The 27,943-nt window shown below is 40.2% G+C and overlaps 1 protein-coding gene across 2 annotated transcripts in view; it reads left to right on the forward strand.

Moving 5' to 3' along the window:
* Positions 1–27,691, forward strand: part of TSHR (thyroid stimulating hormone receptor) — a 72,581-nt gene extending 44,890 nt beyond the window's left edge. For both annotated transcript variants that reach the window (XM_054826382.1, XM_054826383.1), the window contains 5 exons: positions 2,613–2,690; positions 3,669–3,737; positions 12,593–12,670; positions 24,500–24,688; positions 26,281–27,691. In XM_054826382.1, the coding sequence (XP_054682357.1) occupies positions 2,613–2,690; positions 3,669–3,737; positions 12,593–12,670; positions 24,500–24,688; positions 26,281–27,691 (1,825 nt within the window). The remainder of the gene's footprint in view (positions 1–2,612; positions 2,691–3,668; positions 3,738–12,592; positions 12,671–24,499; positions 24,689–26,280) is intronic.
* The last annotated feature ends 252 nt before the right edge of the window (positions 27,692–27,943 follow it).

Raw genomic sequence — 27,943 nt, forward strand, 5'->3', positions numbered from 1 at the left:
TACTGCCATCCTCAGATCTCAAGAAAACCTGTAGTGAAGGTTTCTCTGTTGGAGAAAAATAAAAAATAAGAAGTCTGACAAAGCACTTTTCTTCAAGCTATATTTCAATGTTCATTAGTACCAAATCTGGAAAATGCCAGTCACCTAGCGTTATACATTTGACCTGGATGAGAGACATGGACACACAAGCGCATTTCTCTGGAATTAACCAAAGCACACGACACACAACTTCTACAGGCCTTTTTCTTTTATTTTGTTTTTGTAATGGCTGTGCAATACCTGAGTTAGTCTGAAGTCAGGTTAGTGTGACACACAGGTCCTGATCGGACATATACAGCCTGCTAGCGTGAAGTTATCCTATTATCATTAACAAATTTGTGCTGGCGTGTTGAGCTTATATTACACATTTTCTGATACTACGCTTCATTGAGTTCCTATATTGTTGAATCATAACCTTCATTGGCTATCTATCTGCCTTCTTTCTTCTGACCCCACCCTGAGCACAGAAACCTCAAGAGCATGACAACTAGACAATCTTGAGAGCAACTGTTTATCACTACACCTTTAAAAAGCTCAGTGTTGGCTGAGCTCACATTTTTAAGAAGATTTTGGTGAAGACTTACTTTATCCAAAATATGTTGCTTCATACAATTAATATTTTAATAAAGAAAATAGAAAAGGAACTTAAAAAGCAAATCACTAAAGCTGAGAAGTAAAGTAGAGCTTTTAAGTCTCTAGAGCATCTTGGTCTCATGACAGCCTTAGTAGTGAGGTCAGCTGAGGCTGGTACAGCATGTCTATCATAAAGAGGACTACTCATTCCCTTTTGTCACTTGCTCCTTTTCATAGTAGTTGAATGAGATACTTGTGCTTTTAGATTGACAGCATAAGCTTCTATGAACACACAGTTTGTCTAAATACCCTTGCCCAACATTACTTGTAGAGTCACATTTCAAGTACAAGTCTATAGTCCCACTGAAGGACCAAAACCTCAGGACTGACGGTTGCCTACTTTTAAGCTAGACTTCCTAGGTGGAGCCATCTGTCATTAACTAAAGTCCTCAGCTGGAACGAATTTTCCTACTAGCAAGCTTTGTTAATTTAGTTGGGCATGTTCACATGAGGCACTCCTACGTAACACTAAGACCTTCCTTTCTCATATCTTAAAACCTGTTTACTTTAACTGATTTAGAGACACCACCTCCCCCCCCCCACTTTTTTTTTAATATGGCTTGAAGCAAATTGCAGAACAATTTCTTGGAGAAAGAAAATGGGAACACAAATGGGGGCAGAGGGATCTCCCACTATTATCCTTAAAGGTATTTCAGAAACAAAGATTTCTGCTGTAAAAAAAAAAAAAAGCAGGTGTTTCTTTGTATTCAGAAAGCAAAGATGATATCTATCTTTGTGCCTTAACCCACAGTTTAAATTCAAATTCTGGGTTGTAATCAAGCTAAGGGGGAAGAGCAGCTCAGGTGAAGACTTGCGGGCTGACAGAAGGTGAAAGTATCTTGGTCAGTAAGTCCTAGAGAGGAGTTCACAATCCTGTAGCAGCGTTCAGCTGGAAGAGGTTTGGCTGCTGGATGGGCTAGGTAAAAGGCTACTAAAAATGAGAGGTGTTATGCTAGAAGGTGACTTGCTCAGACATGATTGATGGTCTACCCCAGGCACTGTTTCAGTGCTGCTAAGGGGCATTCTTAGTCAAGAGTGGCCAGTCCCCACGGCATTCACGGCCTGCGATTGGCAAGACAAACCTCAGAGCAATGTAGAAATGCTGGTTATTTTGCTAAAGAGTCTAGACCTGTAGTGAGCAATAAAATCTTCCCTCCCAAGGATCTTCTGAGACTAGAGGTAAGCCTTGTGCTAACTCACACTCCATAACCTGGAGATGCTATGTTTGCTGTAGGCCTCTGACGTTGAAACCCCAATCAGCCCTTTGTTTCTACCAGCTTTTTCCTCTCTCCTTTCTCCATTTTAGAAATAGTAATCTCTCTAGTTTTTCTTCGTCCCTTTTGTCACAACAGAATTTTGGTCTGAAGATACATAGTATTTATTAAGACTGCAGCATGGGAGTAAAAAAGTATTTAAGATAGGACAGACAGTGAAACACTCATTTGGACAAGAGTTAAGAAGAATCATTAGGCTAGATTACATAATAAATTATGTCAGTTGTGCTAGATGCAGTTCTGTAAAGTGAAATGCCTCTGTGCTGAACATTGTATTATCTGATGTCTTATCTGAGCTTAGCTAGAGAGCAGGATCTCATCTCTAAAGTCACTTGGGCTGGCTCAGCTGACACTGCAGCACTATTTACTTTGCTAATTCTCCAGCTTATGAGGTAAGGGAGCTGTGCGTGCTGTTAACCATTATAATCACGCAGGCTGGCACACCTCACCAGGACTATAAACCCCACCTACTTCACAATTTCCTGGATGCTGGAACGTGCTCAATTCTTAATCATCCCACATGTATCTTCTGGACTTAGATATAACTAAACAAGTTATTCTACACTTTTATTTATTATCAAAGCAGAGAACAATTAATAATAAAATTGCTCTGGAGAAGCTCTGTTGTGCAGATATTTGATTATGATGTTTTGTCTTCTTTTACAGTGAAATTGCAGATAATCCTTTCATGACTTCAGTGCCTGCAAATGCTTTCCATGGGCTTTGTAATGAATCTCTAACTCTGTAAGTTCTTCCAGTTTAAGTCACAAGGCAATTACCTCTCTCAAGCATATGGTAAAATGGTTTTTTTTAAAAAAAATCCCTGCCCTACTCTCTAGTAGTTTGTAACAGAGAAATACCATAGAGAGGTAGTATCCCTAATCTAGTTTGCATAAACAGTTTGACAGTGATTTGAAGCAGGCCTGCTGCTTTTCTTTAAACTGGCTTGACCAAAGTGGTTTTGCTTTGGTATCACCCTAATGCAGTGAATGGTTATATTGGCGAAAAACAAAGGGAAAAGTTTGCAGCGTTCTCCTTCTGTAAAGCTACAGCATGGTTAGAACTGTGTCTAACTTTTTTGCATCCTAAGTGGCATAGACTGTAGAAACTAATGGGTGGCAAATGTCAGAAGAGTTATACTTGAAGGAAAATTGTTGAATAAAGTTCAGTTATGCAAGTCATACTCGATGTTGAGGGGATAGAAAATAACCATAACAAGTTATGACCTGAACTAGGGGGAAGAGCACTAGAATGCAAAAGAATAAATTCTAAAGAAATTCTAAATAAAATCCTTTTGCTCTAAGCGAGCAAAAGAATGAACTCTAAAAATTCAGGTAGGCCTTATAGTAAAATCATACCTATTTTGCTAGGTATTCATTTCTTCAGCCTTCCTTAATCATCTGCCTTCCTAGCAGAATTTTGTTTCCTTGGTTTTAGTTTGAGGGTGGGAAAGTTACAGCAAAGTGTTTTAGTCTAATTCTATTTTTGCTGTAAAAAGAAGTAAAAGATGGCACACCTGCCATATGGTAATCTTGATTCAACTACACTCAAGAATGCTGCTGGGCATTTGTTTGACCTTGCACTATAATTGCTGCTGCTTCAAGAGATTAAAATTAATGCATCCATGAATGTGCTGTTGTGAAGAAAAATAATATATAAGATGTTGGGTATTCAGTATTGAAGCAACCCAAAATACACTAATTTATTTTTTTATGCTTGCAGCAAACTCTACAATAATGGTTTTACCAGCATCCAAGGCCATGCTTTTAATGGGACAAATCTGGATGCTATGTAAGTAGCAGATCATTCTCTTCTTTCAGAAAAAATATTATATAATAAATACCCTATGCTTGTTGGAGGCTCTCAAATACATATCCTATTCTAATTATTTTTAAGGAGCAAAGAGAGGATATTAATTTCAGCCAGTAATAAAAGTATGGGAGCTTAATGTCTTTTGCAGTGTGCTTTCATTTGCTATGTATATTTATAGCTCAGAAATAAAATCATGGCAGGTAATTCCAGTGTGAAGTTTGTTCTGGTTTGAAGCTACAATAAAATTTCTTTTGATCAGTAACATTTCTAAGACAATTTGGAAGATAATTATGCTGTTTTACTCTACAAGACAGTTTATTTTAGTAAGTGCAGCACTGATAATGGTAGCAACCTGTTCACAGAAATTTCTTATCTGCAAAAAAGAGAGTGGTGTAAGGTATTGGAAGCAATTCAGAGGAACCAGGCACTTGCACTAGAAATGAGACATGGGCATCTCAAAAGCAAGAAGCAACCATTTAAGCTTCCTCTTCACCTTCTTATTGTAGTTTCTGGAAAACTAATACTTAGCGAGTGAATATCCTTCTTACACCATACCCAAAATCATCTGCCTCTATCATTAACACAGAACAAATCTCAATTCCAGAGGTTCCATTCACTTTGGCAGAGCTTACTCTGGTCCTTCAGAGGCTCAACTGAAGAGTCTGGCTGGCAATCTCATGAGTAAAGAGATTTCTTCATTGTGAGCTCTTAAATTAACCAGAGAGGCATGAAGATAGAAATTGATTATTTTCAGTACCTTATTTTAAATCGTGCTTGAATATCAAAAGAATTCTATAAAAGCATCCTTCACATGGTCTTAATTTTCCAAACTCCCTCTTTTTTTTCTTAACAGCTAGCTAGACTTCTTAAATTTTGAAAAGGTTTGAGTTAAACTAAAGATCTGGGATAGGTCTTATTTTAGTCACATTAGTTCAGTTACTTTCAACTTTCATATGAGAAAGGAAGTTTTTCATGATGACATAGTGTGTGCACTAGGGCCCACAGAAATTGCAAGATGTAAAATATGGCAGAATGAACCCAGTGTCTTGACTGAATCCCTCTAAGCTGTATATGCAATACATCTTAAAAACTTTCTGAGCCTTAGCCAATATATGAACTGTGTTGGCTGTTCCATTTCTTGCTTTTTGATGAAACATAGGTTGCAGATGATTTTGTAGGAATTTGTCTTTCTGCTTCTTTGACAGTGTGCAAGTGGTATTGCTTCTGGTCTCTTTGGAATTTTCCTTATTATTAAAGAATTAAGTGAAAAAGTACTTTAGAAGATCTGGAGTCCTAAACATCTCCTTTATTGGAGTGGGTAGAAGTAGAGAAGCAGAAAACACATACTAGGTTCTGCAGATACTGCTTCCTTACTTTCAGAAAAAGTTTGTGATTAGTACGCTAAGGGTATTTCAGTATTAATTAAGGCCTTGAGGTTAGAGGGCCTTACAGGGAGATCTGGCTAGACACTAGAGGTGGGAAATCACTGAACATATGAAATTTAACAAGATTAAGTGCTGGATTCTGCACCTGGGATGGGGTAATTATGGTTACACATAGAAATTAGGGGATGAGAGGCTGGAGAGCAGCCCCACGGAAAGCGATCTGGGGGTTTGGGTTGATGGCAAGTTGAATATGAGTCAACAGTATGCCCTGGCAGCCAAAAGGGCCAACTGTGTCCTGGGGTGGCATCCAGCACAGCGTAGCTAGCTGGTCAAGGGAGGTGATTGTCCCACCTTGCACTGCACTGGTGCAGCCCCACCTCGAGTACTGTGTGCAGTTTTGGGCACCTCAGTGTAAGAAGGACATCAAACTATTAGAGTGTGTCCGGAGGAGGGCCACCAAGATGCTGAAAGGCTTTGAGGGCAAGACTCATGAGGAGCAGCTGAGGTCACTTGGTTTATTCAGCTTGGAGAATAGAAGGCTGAGGGGTGACCTCATGGCAGTCTACAACTTCCTCAAGGGGGGCAGTGGATGGGGGAGGTGCAGATCTCCTCTCTCTGGTGACCAGTTATAGGACACGAGGAAATAGAGTGAAGCTGCATGAGGGGAAGTTCAGATTGGACATTAGGAGAACGTTCTTTTATGTCACTGGAACAGGCTGCCCAGGGAAGTGGTCACAGCACCAAGCCTGTCAGAGTTCAAGGAACATCTGTGCTATGCTCTTAGTCATATGGTTTAGTTTCAGGTAGTGCTGTGAGGAGCAGGGAGTTGGACTTGATGATCCTTATGGGTCCCTTCCAACCTGAGATATTCTATGATTCTAAGTGACTCTTTCCAGAGACTGGCTATGATGCGCCAGTTAAACAAATTAAAAAAAAAAATCCAAAATAACTAAAACCAGGCTTACTTTCAGATCTTTATTTATCAGCAGTAAAAATTGTTTATTACAACAAACAGTTTTCTCCTAATTAAATCATATGACATTTACTTGGAGCAAAGCACTACTCCAAATTTACAAGGCAAACTAGGGAGCTGAACATCAGTGGTAAAGCCTTTATCTGTTTGATAAACTACATTGATATTTCTCAACTAATTTTCTGAAGTAGTTTGGTTACCATATGCCAAGATAAGGTATAATTTTGCTAAGTGCAAGCTTGGAGATTTGTTGTTTCTAGCAGCAGCATTAAATTAATGCAAAAGGCAAATATTTCATTTTCTGTATTTTTGACATTTCTAATTTGAACTCCTGTTTTTCTACCACTGTACAGTGAAGAAAGTACCCTATTTTCCTCTGGGTCTGATCCAACATTCTTTGGACTTAATGAAACTAGGAGCAAAAAGAAACTAAGAGAAAGAGTGAGGGAAAGAAGTTTTAATGGGTTTTGAATGATGACCTCAAGGAGAAAAACAAGTAAAAAAGGAAAACAATCAAAAACAAGAATTCATTTTTGACAAATCATTCAAAGACTCCATGTTTCATCCATAAATCAGAAGACATTTGGGGAATGTCGAAGACTACCTTCTACCATGCTGCGTGCCTTTCTACCACTCTTGCAGTATTAAAAGACCTGTGTAATTCAAGGAGGTCAAAACAATCATTGCAGATATAGGTGTGGAACAGTGCATAAATGGTTTCTGTTATCATATTGAATAATAGCACTACCTAATAAATCTTCTCATCCAACAAGCATCTGCATTTTATAGCAAACCACAGTATCACTGTATATGTTTTATAACGGCAGGGAAGTAAAGATCCAGGAATGAAGGGCCGAATGATACTTTTACTGAACAGCCTTCATCTGAAACCTGAATGCCTCATTCTAACACATCATTAAGGTCCATGAACTGCATCACTCCTGCAGAATTCTGTAAAGTGGTGCTCCTGCACCGATGTTTATTTCCATAAGGAAATTGGTGAGGAAAGAAGATTTTTTAAAACATATTTCCAGTGAATGGCAAAATATATTTGTGATGAGCTTTTACAGAGCTGTCTAAATTACTGAAATGGAAAGTGTGCAATCTCAAAATCTAATTACAAAAATAAACTCCAAAAGAATATATTTACTTCAGTATACACTCTCATGGATCACTTACAATGCTTGGCTTAGCTGAGAGTCAAGATAAACAATGATGTAGAAAAAACATACGATGAATCCTTAATACTGCTCATTTACCAATGAATCTCTTTTGCCTGTTCTCCCTTTCTTTAACTTTCATTTCATAATCCAACAGGATGCATAGATAGAATAACATTTTGCATGTCCAGAGTCCATTTAATACTACAGTAATGATACTTAAATATGTGGCCAACATGTTATTTTTCTTCTTGTTTGTTAAGCTCTGCTGCCCGATTTTAAAATCAGAAGCCGAAAGGAAGCAAGCAGATACTATCAAATAATACATCATTTCATAAGCCAGTGAAGTATTCCAGCTAGGAACTTTGGTAACTTTACGTGGTTTTTAACGAAGTGATCCTTTGGAAGAAAATTTTGCAAACCTCCCTTTTACCCTAATCTGGCTGTCCATTCTTATTACATCACTCCTTGTGCTGATAAAATCGGTTGTGAGACTGCAGAAAAGCCTTATGAGTGAAATAATCCAACTTAAAAAAACCAGCAAGAAAGGCGTGTCCAGATACAATATGGAGGGTGGCATGAATGACCTTGGACTATGGAAGAAGAGAAATAGAAATATTTTACACTGAAAAAAGAAAGGTATGTGGAACTGTATGGTAGTTAGTTGAAGTAGCTGGTCAGCAATTTTCCTTCATAGCCTTAACCCCCAGAAGAAAATACACTTTTGGTAAAAATAAAATATTTTGTAAAAATATCTTCAGACCTTTCAACATTTTTCAGTTTTTCATCTCAGTTGAAGATTTTGAATATTTTGAATATTGAGGATTTTGGGTTCGTTTTGCCATCTCACACTTTTCATGTTTGCTCTGTAGCTCCCAAATGGTGTGCCTAAAGAGCGCCCAGAATGCCCTCGATAACTGAACTTTCATACTTTTGCTTATTTTTAAGGAAGTTTTCTCATCCATATGTAATACTCCTTTTTGGAGACTATAGCTGTGGTGTAGTCTCTGGCTTTTTTGGTCCTGCAGAGTTGCAGAATATCAGTGCCTGGTGATTGCTCTTATAAAACAGACTTTAGACTGTAACATTTTGAAGCAGAGCACGCGTGCCACTCCAGCTGAAATCAAAAGCTGCTTTTCCTTATGCGGACTCTCTAACCTGTTGCTTTATGAAGCATGCATTTATAATGTCTGAATAAGGAAAAAAGCGCCTTCTTTTACTAGCGCTATGAAACCATCAGCATATCCTACTCCAGATTTCCCGCACACTTTGCACTGTGGTATTCATGTCTGCCTGATTGCCTTCCACCAACTTTCCAAAATGACTGTTATTCTAGTGTCCCCACTGAAGACAGATTTTCCACTTCACCCACGTGATTTCTAAGACTTTCAACATTTGTTTAGACACGTGAGTAGCACTGTTGCGGTTTTCTTTTCTGCAGCGTATTTAAATGACATTCAATACCATTTAGCTATCAGTAACAACAGGATTAAATGCATTCTTGGAAGGAGCTGTACTGGCTATACATAAACTTACTTTATCAAATCAGTATTTACCAAAGTCTTATTCTTTCCATTTAAAAGAGGTACCTATAAAAATAAAAGGGCTTAAACAACTGAAATCAATTAGCATCAGGAAATCGTACATTCTGACGGGCCTGACTCATCAATGTGAAAACTGGCAGCTAACACTGCAGCCCCTCCTTGGTAACACATGGTTATGAACTTCCCAAAAGTCTCTCTCTGGCTGTTTCTATTTGTGAGTTTGAAGATTTTTATCGCATGTGTAAACTATTATATCTCAGGTTTATCACTCACTATGGTGTTCAAATTTCAGGGGAAAATATTTCAAAATCGCACAGCAATTATCTGGTAGTATAATAATGTCTAGTTACTAAAGCAGACAGGTTTTATTAGGTCAGGCAGGTTTTTGTGTCCTTCAAAACTACAACCTAGATGTTGAAATCTTGGATTAATTCTTGGCTCGTGCTCTGGATTTAATTTTTGTATTAGATTTGCAGACAAAATCATGAGGAAATTTGCAAACTGAAGTAAAAGCTCACCTCAAACGTGACTAGGTTGTCAGTTACAGAATATGAAAGTCAGTTCTCAGAAAACACAAATGACAGCTGACACTAGAATGACATATATTTCTAAAGAATGAAAGTTTATTTCAAACAACAATAGCTGAGATGAAACAAGCTACTTTTCTGTAAGAAACAAAGCTTTAGGCATGGGTAATGTCCAATGAATAACATGCCAGAAGTGTTACTCTGGCTCAGCTCCATCAGACCTTGTATTGTGTAACCCAGCCAAAGTGCATTTACTTCTCATTTGTCACTATGGTGATCAATATAAGCTTATATTCAGTGAATGTTATGGAAAATTTGCCAATGACTTCAACCAGGACAGGATTAGAATCTTTACTTGATTTTTTCCACACCAGGAAACAATTGTTCTGATTTTATTATTTTTGCAACTATACCCCATTCCAGCTATCTGAATTTGAAAGACTCTTCCAGCACAAAGATAAAATACTGGTTTTCTGCACTTTTCTGAGTCAATTCAATTATCTCCACAGCCACCATCTCGAATGGTGTTTTTGTTACAGAACTTACAATTAAGAAAGATTTGACCTTTGTATCTTTGCCACTAACTGGCACAATGGGCATGGCTCACAGAAACTTCATGGACACCGTCTGAAATATGTTGTGACAACCTTTCTATTGTATTTTTTTGCCTTCCTATCTACATGACAAACTAGCTTTAAAATATTTATAATATTTATAGTACCAAACATCCTTCTCTGCTTTAGGTATTACTACCTGCATCAGTAGTAGCAAACTCTTTCTCCTTTCATTTCATTTAATTTCTCTAATAAGTGTGGTCTGGGCATTTCTTTAATAGGCGTGGTCTTATCATTTCTGTGCCAACTGCACTCTGAAATTTTATGAAATTTTTCTTTTTAAGACAAATATGTTTAAATTCTAGGCAATGTCACCTGGCTTCACTTGGGCAATATTCTTGGTTTTCTCCTATTTCTCTCTTTTGCTGCTGATCTCATCATTGGGAATTTTCTCTGCTTTTATCTATCCTGTGAAACATGTCCTCCATAAGGCAGCCTGTCTTGCAAAGTTTCTGTCCTTCAGTTGGACTGAGGACTGCATCATCTTCTCTTGAGCAATGCTTTACAGTCTTCATCTGCAGTTGTCTTCTTTTTCTTCATTCTTGCATTACGAGGCCTCCACTAGCCCTTGTTGGTGAAATGTCAAGCAATCCTGACACTTGTAGTTGTTGGGCCTGGGTCACCCACCATTGTCATACTTATGTCACTATGAGTTCCTCTTCCTGCTTCTGCTGGACCTGAGCTACCTATAATATTGCAGTCTGTGGAACCTTTTGTTGCTCCTGGACTGCAGCGTCATGCTTTAATCTGTGGTTTGCTACTGGTGCCATTAGACTTTACCTTTTCCACTATACAGAAAATTGATAAAATTTATAAATGGGACAGCCACAGGTGCTATGAGTTTCTTCTGCCTGTGCACCATGGTCCTTTGGGGCCTTTATAGCATTGGTCATTTTGTCATCATTTCATCAAGGGGAACATACTTTCCCCTTGACAACTCTCCTTGGCAATGATGTTCTGTGTTCTCCTTAGTGGGTTGCATTGCATTTCTGCCCTTAAATGTAGTCCTGCAGCTCTACCATCCCCTTTGCTGCCTTGGTTCAAACTTCTCTCAGTTGTCCTTTCTCATCATAGTACAGAAACAAAATGCTCGGACTGTTTTGTCTCCTTGCTTATGTAGCACCCCACAGCCAAAAGAGCTAGACTCTCCTCCATCCTCCTCCAAGGACTTCTATATTTGGTAAATGATTCTTACTCCCATCACAAGATGTCAATTTCCATCTAAATTAAGTTAAAAAGCATGACTAGGTTTGATGCTTGCAAGCTGTTTCTCTTGTAAACATTGTGACAGAAGTTGATTCAACTAAGTAAAAACATCACCTAGAGTTTAAATTGCTGGCTTAGGGAAAGAATTATCACAGTAGTATCCACATGTACATATATATATACACACATACATATATATGTACGTATGTATATATTGCAACCTAATCTTTGGTTTCTTTTCATTGCTCAGCTAATTCAGCATATTCCTGTCTGTGTGTTTAGGAAATTCAGCCGCTTATAACTGCAGTCCTCCTCCCTCCTGGCTAGCCAGAAGGAACCACCTCGTCAAGGAAATTAACATGCCTGTTGCGTTTTGTGAAGTACTTTTTACCTGGACAATTGTTGCAAAGTCACATTTTTAATCTAATTCTATGTCAAATATACCCAACTAATATACGCAAGCTGGCACCGTATGCATAAAAATAACGCTTATTTTTCCATCTCATCATGTTCTGTGTTTATCTGCTCTTCACAGAATGTCATAAAATGTGCTCAGTGCTGTACGTCCACTGTGACTTCTTCACTATGAGGGTGGTGAGGCACTGGAACAGGTTGCCCAGAGGAGCTGTGGATGCCCCCTCCCTGGAAGTGTTCAAGGCCAGGTTGGATGGGGCTTTGGGCAACCTGGTCTAGTGGACGGTGTCCCTGCCCATGGCAGGGGGGTTGGAACTAGATGATCTTTGAGGTCCCTTCCAACCCAAACCATTCTATGATTCTATGAAATTGTTCATGGTTTTCCCAAGACTTTATAGTTTGGGGGTTTTTTACATGATTTATATTATCTTTTCCTTCAGATTTATCCTCCTTCTCACTCCCTCTCTTGCTCTTATAACAAAACTTCATTCTTAGCTGTTAACCTGTATACGGGAGCCTCCAGCTGGCTATAGAGATTTTAAAGCATTTAAAATATTTATTATGGAACTCAAAATAAGGAAGGAATTATTTTCATGTTTGTTCATGATGTCTTCCTGTAAGTATCATGTAATTCCATATACCGCATTCTGATGAAAGAGTAACAATCGATTTCATCTCATCCTCACACATACTTACCTGAAGATACAGTGTTTATGCATGCATCTTTATGTGTATGACAGAGAAAAAGAATTTGGAGCAAAGATAATTTACTTTATTTATTTATTTATTATTTGTTGAGGAATTTACTTGCCATTTTCAAAAAGGCAAACCTGTATTTTCTTCCTTGGGTACCAGAAAATGAAGTAACTGATTATGCTTCAATATGTCATTGGGATAGGATAGCCCTTATACATACTGCTTTTGTGAATCTATGTAGGCAGGTAAACTGAAGATCTTCTTTAACCTATGGATAACTATTTCCAAATCACTGTGTTTTGTTTGTTTCTGCAGTTATCTGCACAAGAACAAATACCTGGAAGTTATCAATGATGATGCATTTCTGGGAGTGCACAGTGGACCAACTCTACTGTGAGTAGGAGAAAATGAAGTAGAGAAAGCTTTAAAAATAATACTGTTTTAGGGTGCACTTTCTTTCCAAGCATTATTAACAGCAGAGCAGCACGGATGGGAATGGCATGTTTACAAAAAGAATATCAGCAACAAAACCTGTGCTTTAGGGAACTGATTTAAGAAAAGCTTGCATCTTACTTTAGAAGGACTGTTCCTACCAATTTTTCTTCTGAAAGATTCTGTACTACAATGTCTTATGACTGTACAATTGTAGTACAATTGTAATACAAACTGAGGACTCCAGTAGCACACATGTAAAGGTAACTGAAACAGACATGAAAAAACAATTTTGGACAGAATGAAGTTACTTCTGGTGCTGTCTTTTCTTCTTTCTCATGTAATTTAGCTTCCAATCTGATTTTATAGTCCTCCAAAGAACTTTTCACTAAAATTAGGAATTGCAATACAGAATGAAACAAAAAACTTCGAGAAGTTTAAGAGCTTTAAGAAGAATCATATTCCCTGACTCCTATCATCCAGCATGTAACGTAGTGCGTAGGACTGATCACAGGGAGAACTGAAGCGCTGAAAGTGGGAGTCCCTCCTCCGCTGCAAAACCAGATGGCGCTGGCAGCACTCACTCCATGCAGAAATCAGTTTTACTTTCTGCTCTTCAGGAAAACAGCATATTTATATCAGAATAACAGTGTATTGTTCACAGAAGGAATCCTAGTAGCTAGCTATAATAACAAAAAGGTGCAGAAGACATTATTTTTCTCCCAGAAACTTTCCAACTCCAGAAAATCAGGCTGGCTACCAGTGACACAGCAATCTACAGTAGAAGTAGTATTGGTCTTAACTACTTTATGCTAGGAAGAGTTGTGTCCCTGCTGTGCAAAGCTGCAAAATACCTTTGATGGCAAGGTCAGCCTCAAACCTCTGGCCCTCTCTGTCCCTTGCATCTCAAGTCAGATGCATTGCAAGGCCTATGTGTGAATGGTGGCCTGTCTTCTGCTTCAGTTATCTACATTACTTTGTCTTGTGGGGTGAAGAGGAAGATCTGGTTGAGGGCCCACCTTTCAGGGCCACATCATTCCTCCACACCACTCTCTACCACAAGGTCCACTGGAGTTATTAGCAGAGTCCTTGGGAACAGGGTCCATGACCAGTTCTGGGGAGTGTCAGGTTGTCCTTTCACTGGCTTGAGGGGAGAGAGAGGCACAGACCATTCATGGAGTCATACGTCTGAAGCAGATACTTTAAATAATTGGACATTGGAGAGGCGGCCCATAATAATCAGTCATTCCAACAGCAAATCATGCCAAACCACTCCTGTCACACTGGGGTGACATTTTGTCTGTTTTCTAAAGTAATTTCCACTTTCCCAGTGGCACCTGATGCATCAGATTTAGGAGCAGCTCAGAAAGACAGAGGAGGGAAGCACCAGTGCAGCCATCCTCACAAGGACATGCAGGCCAGCTCTTCCTGCCCTTCACTCACTGCTTTCATTCCCCCCTTCCTCTGCAAAAAGCTGCTGCAGGACTACATAGGTCAGTAGAGATAACGTTATGTCACAACCTTCTCACCTCAAGTCTGGCAGCTCTGGCTGCCAGCTGGTGGGCCATCCCACCCAATGCTTCTCTCCAGAGGGTCTGCATAGGGAGGAAATTAGTCCAGGCCTCTTCATTTAAAGTTGTGAAGTCCTTAGGATGCAGGTGTGTATGAGAAGAATAGGCAAAGGCAGTAACACACTGCACTGTGTCTTTCAAGACACTGTCAATGACTAACATGCTTTTTTTTTTTTTTTCTTCTTATCACTGAATCAACCTGAGGGATAAACCTCAGTTGTGTCATGAGTGGTCAGATCTTGAGACAGCAGTGAGAAGGTAGTGTTTTCTAATCATGTCTTAAAAGTTCTATATTCTGGATGAGAAAAGCACAGTCACTGGTCCATCTCCATCAGGAGAAGAACTAGCCATCTAGCAAAAGAGGATACTCTGGAAGCAGAAGGCAACAGATCAGGAGAGAAACCTGAAAACCCTCACAAAGGCACTGTCAAACCTCCTGCTCAGGGAGCTTTTGTGGTGGCTGTTGTTCCTCTTCCTCCCTGCTAGCTGGATTGCTTTCATTTCCACTGCTCCTGCTTTCAGGAGGGCTCATGGCATCCACCCCTGAACAAAGATGGTCATTGTCAGATAACTGTGACAGAGGCTGTGTTGGTGCTGAGTACACCTTTTTTTATTAGTATTTGGCTAGTAAGGCTTTTTTCTTAATATTGTACATGGCACCAGAGAAGCCCTTTCTCATTTTGTTCCTGGCCAGAAAGACATTTTTCAGTTGACATAACTTTGCCTGGACATCACACTTCCATTACGATACTACTTCGTCACAATAAATACACAGTCTCAAAAGCGAGGTGCACTCTCCTGTTATGTTTGGGGTTTCATATGGCTTGCTACACATCTTCCCTCTGAGGCTACAGGGCACAATGGGTTGAAAAGCTCCTTCCTAAGGATGGCAGAAGACAAAACACTTGGGATCTTATGTCTAAGGGAGGTGACAGTTTGCAGCAGCACAGATTTTGACTCTCGGAGTTATCGTGGGTATTTAAAGCACCAGTGTTGTTGTTATGCTAGCCAGGTGAACAAGTAATGACATGCTGCAAAGGGTGGTGGGGTAATCATACACTATAATAACATTGCCAGATAAGCTCACTCTGCAAGAGCTAACTTTGAGGTTTGTGAGCTACATGAACCTCTTGGTTTAGGGGCTAGAGATGACTTCCTAGGCCATGCATATGTAACTGTAAAGAACTTCCTTCTCACTCTGTTTTTAAGTTAGATTTCTCAAATGACTTGAATCTTTTCTAATCTTCTATAATTATTGTGCTAGCCCAGCTGCCGTTGATCCTCAGTCTCAGGACGTGTTTTACGTTTGCAGTCTAAACAGCCAGTTATCCATCTCCCATTAGAACGATGACTGCCATGGCTAACAATAGTCCTAGGAGTATTTATTGAGAGAGATGGGGTACTATAGTGACATTACAGAGAAGGTACAAAAAAAGCATGTAAGCAACAGTAAAGCAACAGTGATTAAAAAAGTTGGAGTATTTCACATCATGATCCTTTGATTTGCTAGTCCTAAGCTAAAGATCTTAGGAAGATGTTGTGGTTTAATCCTGGCCTGCAGCTCAGCTCCACACAGCCATTTGCTCACCCTTGCACCCAGTGGGATGGGGGAGAGAATTGGAAGGTAGAAGTGAGAAAACTCATGGGTTGAGATAAAGATGGTTTAATAATTAAAAAAAAGGATGGGGGAAAAACAAACCGGGGGGGACAGGACCGGACCATACCCAACCCAAGAAAAACAAGTGATGCAACAAAAACAATTACTCACCACCAACCAACCAATGCTCAGCCAGTCCCTGAGAGATGGCAGCCCCAGCAAACTCCCACACAGTTTTTATTGCTGAGCATGACATCATATGATATGGAATATCCCTCTGGTCAGTTGGGGCCAGCTGTCCCACCTATGCCCCCTCCCAACTCCTTGTGCACCCCCAGCCTACTCGCTGGTGGGGTGGTGTGAGAGGCAGAAAAGGCCTTGACTCTGTGTAAGCTCTGCTCAGCACTAACGAAAACATCCCTGTGTTATCAACACTGTTTCCAGCACAAATCCAAAACATAACCCCATACTATGAAGAAAATTAACTCTATCCCAGCCAAAACCAGTACAGAAGGGTGCAATGTATGATTAATTTTAATTTAATTTTAAAGTAATTTTAATAATATCTTTAGGGACTTCTGTTACCCATAGATAACCAGGAATTATGCTGCACATGTGATGTAGGAAAGACTTGTTATAAAGCAACTTAAAGCAGAATCCTTCAACCTGAACAGATCTCTTAGTTGACCTTCAGGAACTAGAACTATTTTAACAGAAACAAAATAGTTTCTGAAACTCCCACACATGCACTGCCTTAAGAAGGCTGAAGTCAAAATGAATGAAAATTGAGTGGAACCCTATTATTTATTGTTGTGTCATATCAATGGCCATTAACATCTCCCACAAGGAGACAGAAATGTACTTGCAGTTAGTGTTTTATTACACACTCCCCACTGTACCACCAAAACTAATATTAATGAGTTAATTATAGAGAAACCAGAGATTTGGTAATTTTCCTGACAAGTCTGACCAATATAGCCTTTCCATATTCCCCTTGGGTAGTGTGAAAAACTTGGCTTATTTTAATAAATAATTTATTAAGTCATTTTTAGTTCTGGTATCTAGCTGTTGTTAGCTGGCATGGGAAATTGTGGACACTGGATCTTCCTCAAAAAGAAAGTTCAACTTACAGTACTGTTTCCTCTTGAAAATTAACTCTATGGAAAACAATTGCCAGAAGATAAATACTCCTTTTTCTGGAGCAATGAATGGCATTGCTTACAGCGGGAGCAGTATGGGGGTGGGGGAGAAAAAAAAGGAACATTTATGGAGCTCAAAAAAGAGACTGTCCTGCCTCCCTACCAAGCTGGCAGAATTCTTAATCTCTGGAGTTCCCTTTATGCACTCTTGAAGTGAGATAAGAATTTACGGTTGATGGAACATCTGCCCCACAGATCTATCTTTTTTTTCCCCGATCAGGATTTCAACAGCAACTTAAAGGCTGAAATACTGACCTTGGATCCACCCTAATGGGGTAATTTTCTTCCATTTTGTCATTAAAGAAAACCAGTGAGAGAGATTTAATTACAAAGAATTGTGCCTGGCTATATATACATTGTGTGAGTTTGGCCATGCTCTCAGACCACCTAGTTAGATAGTATATTTAAGTAGGTGTTAAAAAGATAGGTAATTTTTGTTTTTAAATTTGCAGTTTACAATAGCAGAGGAAGTGAGGAGTGCGATCACTGAACAGAGGAGAACAGATGCCAATAATCCTAATTCCTTTGTCACTGCTGTATATTCAGGTGTATGTAGATGTATACGCAGATTGCTCCCTTTAGAAAACTATTTTAACAATATAACGACAGCACATTGCTCTTCACCTGAAAATGAAATCTTGGCTAGGATTCAGCAACTCAGTGGATCTGATTTACTAAATGCACCAACAAGAGCTGCTGCCTGGAGCCCAAGTTCAACAGAGTACAGCAAAAATACAATCAGGCTCATTATTCAATTAGCTTTTGCAAAACATACAGTCCAAATTAAAAAACTACTAACTGTCGTGCAAGATACATATGAGTAATTAATTACCTTTAGAAAGCAGAAGTGCTCTTTAAAACATCATTTCCTAACCTAGGAATGGGTCCTACCTTAGGAGGTTCTGTTCTGTTCCTGCCACTGGGCACAAGCCAGTCTTCGTGCAACAGGAGCACTCTGCATTCTGCTAATCAAACAATGCAAATTTATAGATTTAAAGACTCTTTCAGTGGGTAGAAATAGTATCTGTAGTCTAAGCCCATCTATTATATGCTTTTTTAACTACTGTAGTATGCAGTACTCAGAAATCTGCATATGATTAAGCAAAAATTCCCAATGGTACTATGATGCATTCAATCTCATTTTCTCTGTCTTTTAAATTCTTATTATTACTTGATTTCATACTACAATTGCATGTTTCCAGCTGTGAAAAAGTTTATTGACAAAAGCTATTATTCCTTCTATCTAGTTCTGAACTTGTGACTTCATAAAAACAGCGAAGAATTAGACCAAAAAATAGTAACCCAGAAAAAATTAAATCTGGGCAGCTAAATATCTGTTTAAAACTTGTATCATATATACAGTTGCTTCAGAAAAAAACATCTCTTAAATCATGTTATGTTTTATTCCCACATTCATCTGAAGGTCTCCAATGTCTCTGCAACATTCAATCTGCATTGGGTTTGCATGGCAAGGTTTTGGGGGGGGTGAGGGCGGGGAGCTACAGGGGTGGCTTCTGTGAGAAGCTGCTAGAAGCTTCCCCTGTGTCTGACAGAGCCAGCCGGCTCCAGGACGGACCCACCACTGGACAAGGCCTAGCCCATCAGCGATGGTGGGATAATGTATTTAAGAAGGGGGAATAAAATACCAAGAGCAATTCCAGCTAGAGAGAGGAGTGAGAAGATGTGAGAGGAACAACTCTGCAGACACCAAGGTCAGTGTAGATGGAGGGGGAGGAGGAGCTCCAGGCGCCGGAGCAGAGATCCCCCTGCAGCCCGTGGTGAAGACCATGGTGAGGCAGGCTGTCCCCCTGCAGCCCATGGAGGTTGATGGTGGAGCAGAGATTCCACCTGTGGCCAGTGGAGGACCCCACACCAGCGCAGGTGGATGCCCAAAGGAGGCTGTGACCCTATGGGAAGCCTGTGCTGAAGCAGGCTCCTGGCAGGACCTGTGGAGAGAGCCCACGCTGGAGCAGGTTTGCTGGCAGGACTTGTGACCCCGTGGAGGACCCACGCTGGAGCAGTCTGCTCCTGAAGGTCTGCACCCCGTGGGAGAGACCCACGCTGGAGCAGTTCATGAAGAGCTGTAGCCCATGGGAAGGACTCACGTTGGAGCAGTTCATGGAGGACTGTCTCCCATGGGAGGAATCCCATGCTGGAGCAGGGGAAGAGTGTGAGGAGTCCTCCCCCCTGAGGAGGAAGGAGTGGCAGAGACAACGTGTGATGAACTGATCACAACCCCCATTCCCCATTCCCCTGTGCCGCTGGCAGGGAAGAGGGAGAGAAATCAGGAGTGACATTAAGACCAAGAAGAAGAGAGGGGTGGGGGGGAAGGTGTTTTTAAGAATTTGTTTTATTCCTTATTATCCTACTCTGATTTGATTGGTAATAAATTAAATTAATTTTCCTGAGTTGAGTCTGTTTTGCCCGTGACAGTAACTGGTGAATGATCTCTCCCTGTCCTTATCTCGACCCAGGAGCCTTTCATTCCATTTCCTCTCCCCTGTCCAGCTGAGGAGGGGAGCAATAGAGCAGCTTAGGGGAGCATCTGGCCTCCAGCCAGGGTCAACCCACCACAACTCTAATGTGTACATTTCATGTAAGGTTAGCAACACCCTAGAAATGTCACATGAGATTTATAAGAAAGCACCTGAGGAAAGAACAATACAGCTAACATGCCACAATGTTAAAATTGGTTGAGTGCACTTGGGTTGCTGTTATCATGTAGAGCTCTACGCTACTGCAGAACAGACCACTTCCAGTACCTGAGCAAACTCTAGACCATGGCTACTTAAATGCTGAAGTCTGGTCTGGAAGTGAATTTTGCTAGCACTTTATCATAAGCCTGAAAATTTGACGTCTCCCACAAGGAGTGTGGCAGCCTGGTTTCCACATCAGCCTTTGTGGGGCTTTGTCAAGGGCCTTGTGGAAGTCCCAGGAGACTGAGCAGATCTTAATCACAACACTAAAAGGCAGGGCTCATTTTTACCAAAGCCCTTGACATGCTGACTTCCCACAGGTATATCAATATTAGTTGGAGGCTCATTTGCTGCCGTCCTGGAGGGGGCTAAGTTGGACGTTACACACCCCTCTTACCAATTCATCTACTTCCTCCTTCAGCTGCTTCAGAACTTTTTGGCAAAAACCATCCAGTCCTTGTGATTTGTTATACATTTTATCAGTGTCCTGCCTAACCCCTCTTATATTCACTTCAATTTGAGACAGATGCTCTTGACAAGTCTGTCAGACCTCTTGCCCGTTCTCTTGTGTTTAAGTGTGCCAGCTATAGCTTAGCAGTAGTATCAAAACACTTTTCTGTGCACTGTAAACAGTGCTGTGTTTAAACAACATCTTATTTATCAATGTTATTAGATATTAACGAGGGTGACAACTGCAGTCAGTTCCCATTTTCCTGAGCAGCCCAAAATCAAGACTGATCGTACAATGACACAGAACAAAGAAACCATTTAGTAAAATGTGTCTTCTGTATGAATGCAGACACAGATACTGTAGTCTGGCAAACTCCAACTACTTGGATTCACATCACTCTGAAGATTAGTAATTATTATTTAAAACCTTTTCAATCCTATGCTTTCTAGTTTGAAGACAGCTGCTATGCTGCTTGAAGTAATTGTGATTCTGAATATATAATTGTCAAGACTCGATTGTAAGGTAAAAAAAAAATCGCTGTCAATCCCACACATTCCTCTGGCCAGATGACAGACACTTTGTCGCTAACAAAGTGTGGGCTTAGGTAGGGTAACTAAGAAGGTATCTTCCATAAGGAGACAAATCACCAGACTCCCAGGAGTCTTTTCCATTTGCAATAGCAGCAGTACAGATTGGTCACAAGACCTCTTGATGGCAGACACCACACCAGCAGTTTAGGGGCTTCCCAAACTGGCAATTTTGGAAACTTCCAAACTTCTGAGCCCTTCTGTTTAATAGGGCCCATGGATAGGACCAACCATGTATTGTTAGCCCTGCATCAGGATTAACCCTAAGGCAACTAGAACTTCAAGGCAGCTGTGCCTGTATCTTCTCCCCAAGCATCCCCCCCCCCAGTTTAGAACAAGCAGAGTTTTTTAAAATAAAGCCAGCAATACCTAACTGCTTACATACACCCATACATGCAGACATAAAAGACTTCAAAGGATTTGGTAAGATAGAACAGAAATTACATAGTCTTGTAACTAATTCTTCCAAGCCCTTTCTTCTCACTGAACACATCTTTCTTTCAGACTTTTTAACATCACTTGGTAACACCCTTTGAGTTGCCAGAGACTTTGCACGTTCACTTCCGCTCCCTGGGAAACTAATTCCGCGCTCCGAGCCCTGGGCTGGCTGCTCGCGGCTCTCCTGGAGCTGCCGCTCCCTCCCCTGTGCACCCAGGAGAGGCTCCTCTCTGCGGCTGCTTCCAAGGCACAAGCCCTTGTCCCCCGGGACGTTCCTCCTGACCCAGCCATTGCCGATGGGAACGTGACACAACTGTGAATAAAACCAAAACAAAAAGGGATATTGCCCTTCTTGTTACCTTGTTACTTGGCCTGCACAATGAACCGTGGCACTGACTTTCACAATTTAATGATGCAATTTTGTGATAAAAAATATACCTTTTCTCATTTTTACGTCTCTTGCCTCACATTTTTAGGTGCCCCAAAACTCGTCTCACAAGAGTGAATGATCATTCCCAATCACCTTCTTTACAGTACGCCTGGCATCTATAATCTCTTACTGCTTCCAGTCCTAGCTTTTCCCAAGAGAAAGGTCCTTATCTACTCCCTATTGCTTCATATATAAACAATTTGATACTTTTAATCATCCTTGCTGTAGTTTTCTGTGCTCTTTTTGTAAACTGCATATAGTATTTAAGATGCAGCCATATTAGATTTACAAAGCAAAGTTTTTCTGTTCTATTTTCTATTTCTTTCCTAAAAACTCTTAGCATTCTATTTCCCTTCAACGTTACTAAATAGCACTGACCTGACATTTGCGGAGAGGACTCCAAGATCTTTCCAGAGTGCTAGGTAAATTAAACTGCATTGTCATCCATGTACAGTTAAGATTGCTTTTTCCTAAATGCACTTTACGTTCATCAATATTGAACCATGTCAATTATTTTACTGCCTAGTCACTTAGTACTGCAGGATCCTTCTGCTTCTTTAGACAATCAGCTTTAGCTTTCACTACTTTTTATTCTTTTGTGTTGGAAACAAGCTTTGTTGCAGCTACTCTCATTCTCTTTCCAGACTGTTTATGAACATTTCAGTAGTACCAGCACTAGCCTAGCCTCTGTGGGCCTCTGCTGCCATGATGTGTATTTTCAGATACCACTTCATTTTCCATTCTTCTTCTAGCATGAAAACTTATCATCTATTGCCAGGCTTTTCCCCTACTCTTTTATTTTTTTAATTAATCTTGGAGAGACATTCCCCTTGTCAAACAACAGATTAGTTACCTCAGCGGCCCTTGATAGCTTATTTTGCGAAGGCTTTTCAGAAATCCCAATTCATTGTAAAACAGGATCATCCTTCTCCATACACTTGTGCCAGAACATCTTCAAAGAACTCCCAAGAGTTTGTGAGGTGTCATTTCCCTTCCACACCTCCCATCGCACAGCATTTAACCGTGTTGCCTTCCTGCAGGTAGCTGCCACCACCATGAGGACTTGATGGAGACCCATGGGGGTTGCTGAAAGGCCAGCCTTGTCTTGGTAAGATCTAGTCCAAGATCTAGTTTACCAAGATGTTTTGTTTCAGAAGGAGAGCTCTATAAAATGAGGAAATTAGTGAAAACCAAAAAGGACCAGGCCACTAAGTTGATTAAGGGACTGGAGCATCTGTCATAGCAGGATAGGCTGAGAGAGTTGGAAATGTTTAGTCTGGAGAAGAGTCAAGGGAATCTTAGAAATATGTATAAATACTTGGGGGGGGGGGGGGGGAGTGGAATTGGGAAGAGGGAGCCAGGGTGTCCCCAGTGGTGTCCCGTGACACAAGAGGCAACCAGCCCATACAGGAAAGTCCGTTTCAACATAAGAAAAAACTACTTTACTGTGAGCATGGTCGAATGCTGGAACGCATTGCCTAGAGAGGCTGTGGAGTCTCCATCCTGGAGATACCGAGAAGTCAACGGGACACAGCTCTGAGCAACCTGATTCAGGTGGCCCTGCTTTGAGCAGGGAGGTCAAACTGGATGATCTGGAAGCTCAACTATTCTGTGATTCTTTAAAAGATAAAATGACAGCAGGCAGTATTCGGACTGTTCTAAGAGCCAATTCAGGGGCTTGGTAGAAACATATCCTATCTATCAAAAAGGACTCCAGAAGAACAAAAAAGAAGTTTATGTGGTTCAAATCAACTTGTTGTGACATATATGTATGACAGCAAAGAACCTACTGGAAGTAAAAAAGTCCTCCTACAAAAAGGGGAAGCAATTTCAATTTAAAAACACATACAAGCAAACCAAAAGAAAAAAAATGTAGAGCAAAACCAAGTGTTTTAGAAGCAATTTGTTTAAAGCATAAAATTAGTAAAAAATTTCTTTTAGGTGCAAGAAACTAGCCAGTGGGTGAGACTTTTAGAGGGATAAGAACAGCTTTCCTGGGAAACAATGCATAGAAAAAAACACTGAATTATTTATTATTTAGGTGTTCATGATGAAAGTCCTCAAACAATGTTCCTATGCTAGAACATTTTTTTACAGGTTTACTTCTTTACAGAGTATAACTCTGAGAAAATATCTTGACTTCAAGTGTCAGTAGAAGAAGCAAAAAATGAGTAGAAAAGACTAGCAGGACCAGATAGATGACAGTCACCTGGCAGTTCTAAAGGAAATCCACCTCCCCCACTAACTGCAACGTATCTGCCGAGGTAGACTCAGCACCAGACAAATAGAAAGCAGCAAACATAATACTAAATTTTCTGAGAGTTTCAGGATGCACTGCGATAGAAGATTTTAATTTCAGTTTCTCAAGAACATTGTTCTAGCAATTACAATGCTTTCTATTGAAGTATCCCAGTAAGTTAAAATGAGTCCAAAGAGGTCTAAAGGAAAATAGCTCTTCCAATGGAAGATGTGATTTATTTAAAGGATTTTTAAAACTTTGTTTTTGCATATGTATTTATATCTGGTTGGCTTTAAAGGTGTAACTTTAAAAGTCCTGGTATTTCTTTATCATCCATATTCTGCATTACAAGACATTAAAGACCAGAGCTTTAAAACAGAGAAAATCACAGGAGGAATTCATATACTGCTTGAATTTGAATGGTATCAGAACCTAGCAAAGTGATATGAAATCCTCACCTCCTCTGGATTTGATTTTTGCTGTAGAATTCTATGAAACTCCTAAATTACTCTGAGAATCTGAAAAAAATTCTGATCCAGTCATTGGATATCCTGACATTTGTCTTTTTCTTTCTTTACCTAGGGATGTCTCCAGAACAGCCGTTGCTCACCTTCCAGCCAAAGGACTGGAAAGCCTTAAAGAACTAATGGCCAAAAACACGTGGACTTTAAAGAAATTACCAGCTGTAAAGATATTCCTTCAGCTAATGCGAGCTGACCTATCATATCCAAGTCACTGCTGTGCTTTCAAGAGCTGGAAAAAAAACAGCGGGTGAGCATTAGTAATTTAAATTCAATTTTAAAGTATGTAAGCAAAGACAATGTATTAGTATTAATATAAAATTACATCTATTGGCACTTTTATGACCATTTTTTGTAGGTATAGACGACATTCTTTAAAACAGAGATTACAATTTCAAACTGACAGAAGAAAGAATTTTTGATAAAACAATTTGCAGGACCTTTTGCAACAGCTCCTCCTTTTGCTGAGCCCAGAATTAAAAGGCACGGGGGGGGAGGGGGGGGAAGGGTAATGTGCTATAACACAGAATGTGCTCTAGCAAGGACTGGAAAAAGAAGTTTTGGAGGGGTTATAGCCTCATGTGTCTCACGTTTTCTAACGTTTTCTAACTGAAAAGCTCAGAATAAATGATTCTGTAATACCCTTGCAGACAGATTATTTCAAATTCCATTTCGGCAAGCTTCCCGGCTGCCAATCGGAACAGGTGCCGATAGCTTTTGGAAAAAAACCCCTACATGTATAGATGTCCTGATGCAACACGGCGACTCATCTGCTAGGGGGAAGGAGGGGAGATGACTTACTCTAATTAGCAGCAGAGTTTTACTGCAGAATGCAAATCCATTGTAAATTTCTCCAAAGTTTAATAAGGTTTAGAGAATTCTCATCCGGGCCAGGCCCTGATTTAGGAAGACAGCCTCAGTCTTCAGTATTTGTGGTTGGAATGCATAGTATATTAAAAATATGCTATGATAAGTTTATGAATTATTTCAATAGTAAACTCATAAAGCAATAACATTCACAATTACAATGGACTGGGAAAGTGAGAACAGAAATAAAACAAAGGAGTGGAGAGATTCAAAACCTGGACAGGAAGAATGTGCAAAAAGAACCCAGCACAATCTCACGACTGAAAGAAACACACATTTGCATGTCTATTAGTAGAGATGAAAATTTCTCAGACTAAATTGTATGCAATTTAAAATTGTAAGCAATCTTGAATTCTATACACTTGGAAATGAGAAATGCTAAAGGTTGTGACAGTGGATCACAGCGATCAAAAAAATTTGATGTCAAATTACAATTTTTTCCCTAGGAAAAATATGAACAATTTTTGACTACAAATACAGGTGCATCACACCATGAGGTACAGGATTCCCACCCACTCCACTGCTGGTTAGCTGTAAAGCACCTACAGGAAATACACAGAATAGAAATTAAAATTATGGAAGTTCTGGAAGAAATTGATTGTGAGCAAAAATGAAAAGGAAGGTAATACTGTGTGTATTATTTAAGAAGTTTTAAACAGCAGATTAAAGTCTTGTTACCTACTAAGAACATAGCTCCCAAGAAGGAAGACGGATTATGGATGCTGAACAAGCCAAATTACTACTGGAGACAGCTGATAGCAACAGAGAAAAGAAAAATATAGTTTAGAAAAAAGCCCAGAAACGCTCAAGCTTGTTGTTCATTATACATTCTGTTAACAAAAATATATCCAATCACATTTTTATAGCTATGTTTTCATTCACAGTGATTTGCTTTTGAAGTGTTCCCTTTGTTTACTCACTGTACTCCAGTCAGACTGTAAATGCCAGCAGTGATTTCACCCTCTACTCTTTCAGAATCCTGGAGTACCTGACATGTAACCAGAGTGGCAGTCACAGCTTTCGTAAGAGAAGATCAGTCAAAGCTCTCAGAGGTCCATTTTACAAAGATTATGTAGAAGAATATACAGACCACACAGATACTGTGTATGACAAAAACACCAAGTTCATGAATTTTCATGAAAATTCCCACTATTACATTTTTTTGGAAGAGCGCGGAGAAGGAAATCTTGGGTTTGGCCAAGAACTCAAGAACCCTCAAATGGAAGACGTCCAGACCTTTGACAGTCATTATGACTATCCTGTCTGCGGAGGCAATGAAGACGTAATATGCACTCCAGAGCCTGACGAGTTTAATCCCTGTGAGGATATAATGGGATATCAATTTCTGAGGATTGTGGTGTGGTTTGTGAACCTGCTGGCCATCCTAGGTAACATTTTTGTCCTTTTCATCCTTCTCACCAGCCATTATAAACTGACTGTACCGCGCTTTCTGATGTGTAACTTGGCCTTCGCTGATTTTTGCATGGGGTTATACCTCCTCCTGATCGCTTCAGTGGATCTCTACACCAGGTCGGAGTACTATAACCACGCTATAGAGTGGCAGACTGGGCCTGGTTGCAACACAGCTGGCTTCTTCACGGTCTTTGCTAGTGAACTTTCTGTGTACACACTGACCGTGATCACCCTGGAGCGCTGGTATGCCATCACTTTTGCCATGCGCCCAGATCGTAAGATTCGCCTCCGGCATGCCTTGGTTATCATGCTGGGAGGGTGGCTCTCGTGTTTTCTTCTTGCCCTTTTGCCACTGGTTGGCGTCAGCAGCTATAGCAAAGTCAGCATCTGTTTGCCTATGGACACTGAAACACCGGTGGCTGAAGCCTACGTTGTCTTCGTTTTAATATGTAACATTATTGCTTTTGTCATCATTTGTGCGTGCTACATAAAAATCTACGTAACTGTGCGAAACCCTCAGTACAAGTCAGGGGACAAAGACACCAAAATTGCCAAGCGGATGGCTGTGTTGATTTTCACTGACTTCCTGTGCATGGCTCCCATCTCTTTCCATGCTTTATCTGCCATTATGAACAAACCATTGATAACTGTCACCAATTCCAAGATTTTGCTGGTACTCTTCTACCCGCTCAATTCTTGTGCCAACCCATTTCTTTACGCTATTTTCACCAAAGCTTTCCGAAGAGATGTGTTTATCCTGCTAAGCAAGTTTGGTATATGTGAGCATCAGGCCCAAGTCTACAGAGGTCAGACAATCTCAGCCAGAAACAACAGCGGCTCTTACGGGCAGAGAATCAGCCGAGGGATCGGTCAGATTCTTACAAGCGTTCAAGACCCAGTCAATGATTACCTTCCTGCCGTGACAATGCAGAACCAAATTCTCATGGAAGAATGCAAGCAAACTGAGCTGTAACATCTCAAGGTATCACAGCCACAATCTGGTCACGAGGTGGCTGTGCATACAGTGAATCGAGCGAGAAGATAACATATTCTCCATATCCTTTTTCCCTAGACTATCCTTTGTGATGTCTGAAAGTACCTTCAGAGTGGTCTTCTTTTAGACAAGTCACTCATTTGAACCTCTTGTCTCACACTTATCGGCGCAGGTCAAAAGAAACTGTTCTGATGATAATGCGGGAAGTAGCTGTGAATGCTCTGTCTAAAT

Source organism: Grus americana, chromosome 5 (assembly GCF_028858705.1).
Source record: "Grus americana isolate bGruAme1 chromosome 5, bGruAme1.mat, whole genome shotgun sequence".
NCBI classification, from domain to species: Eukaryota; Metazoa; Chordata; class Aves; order Gruiformes; family Gruidae; genus Grus; species Grus americana.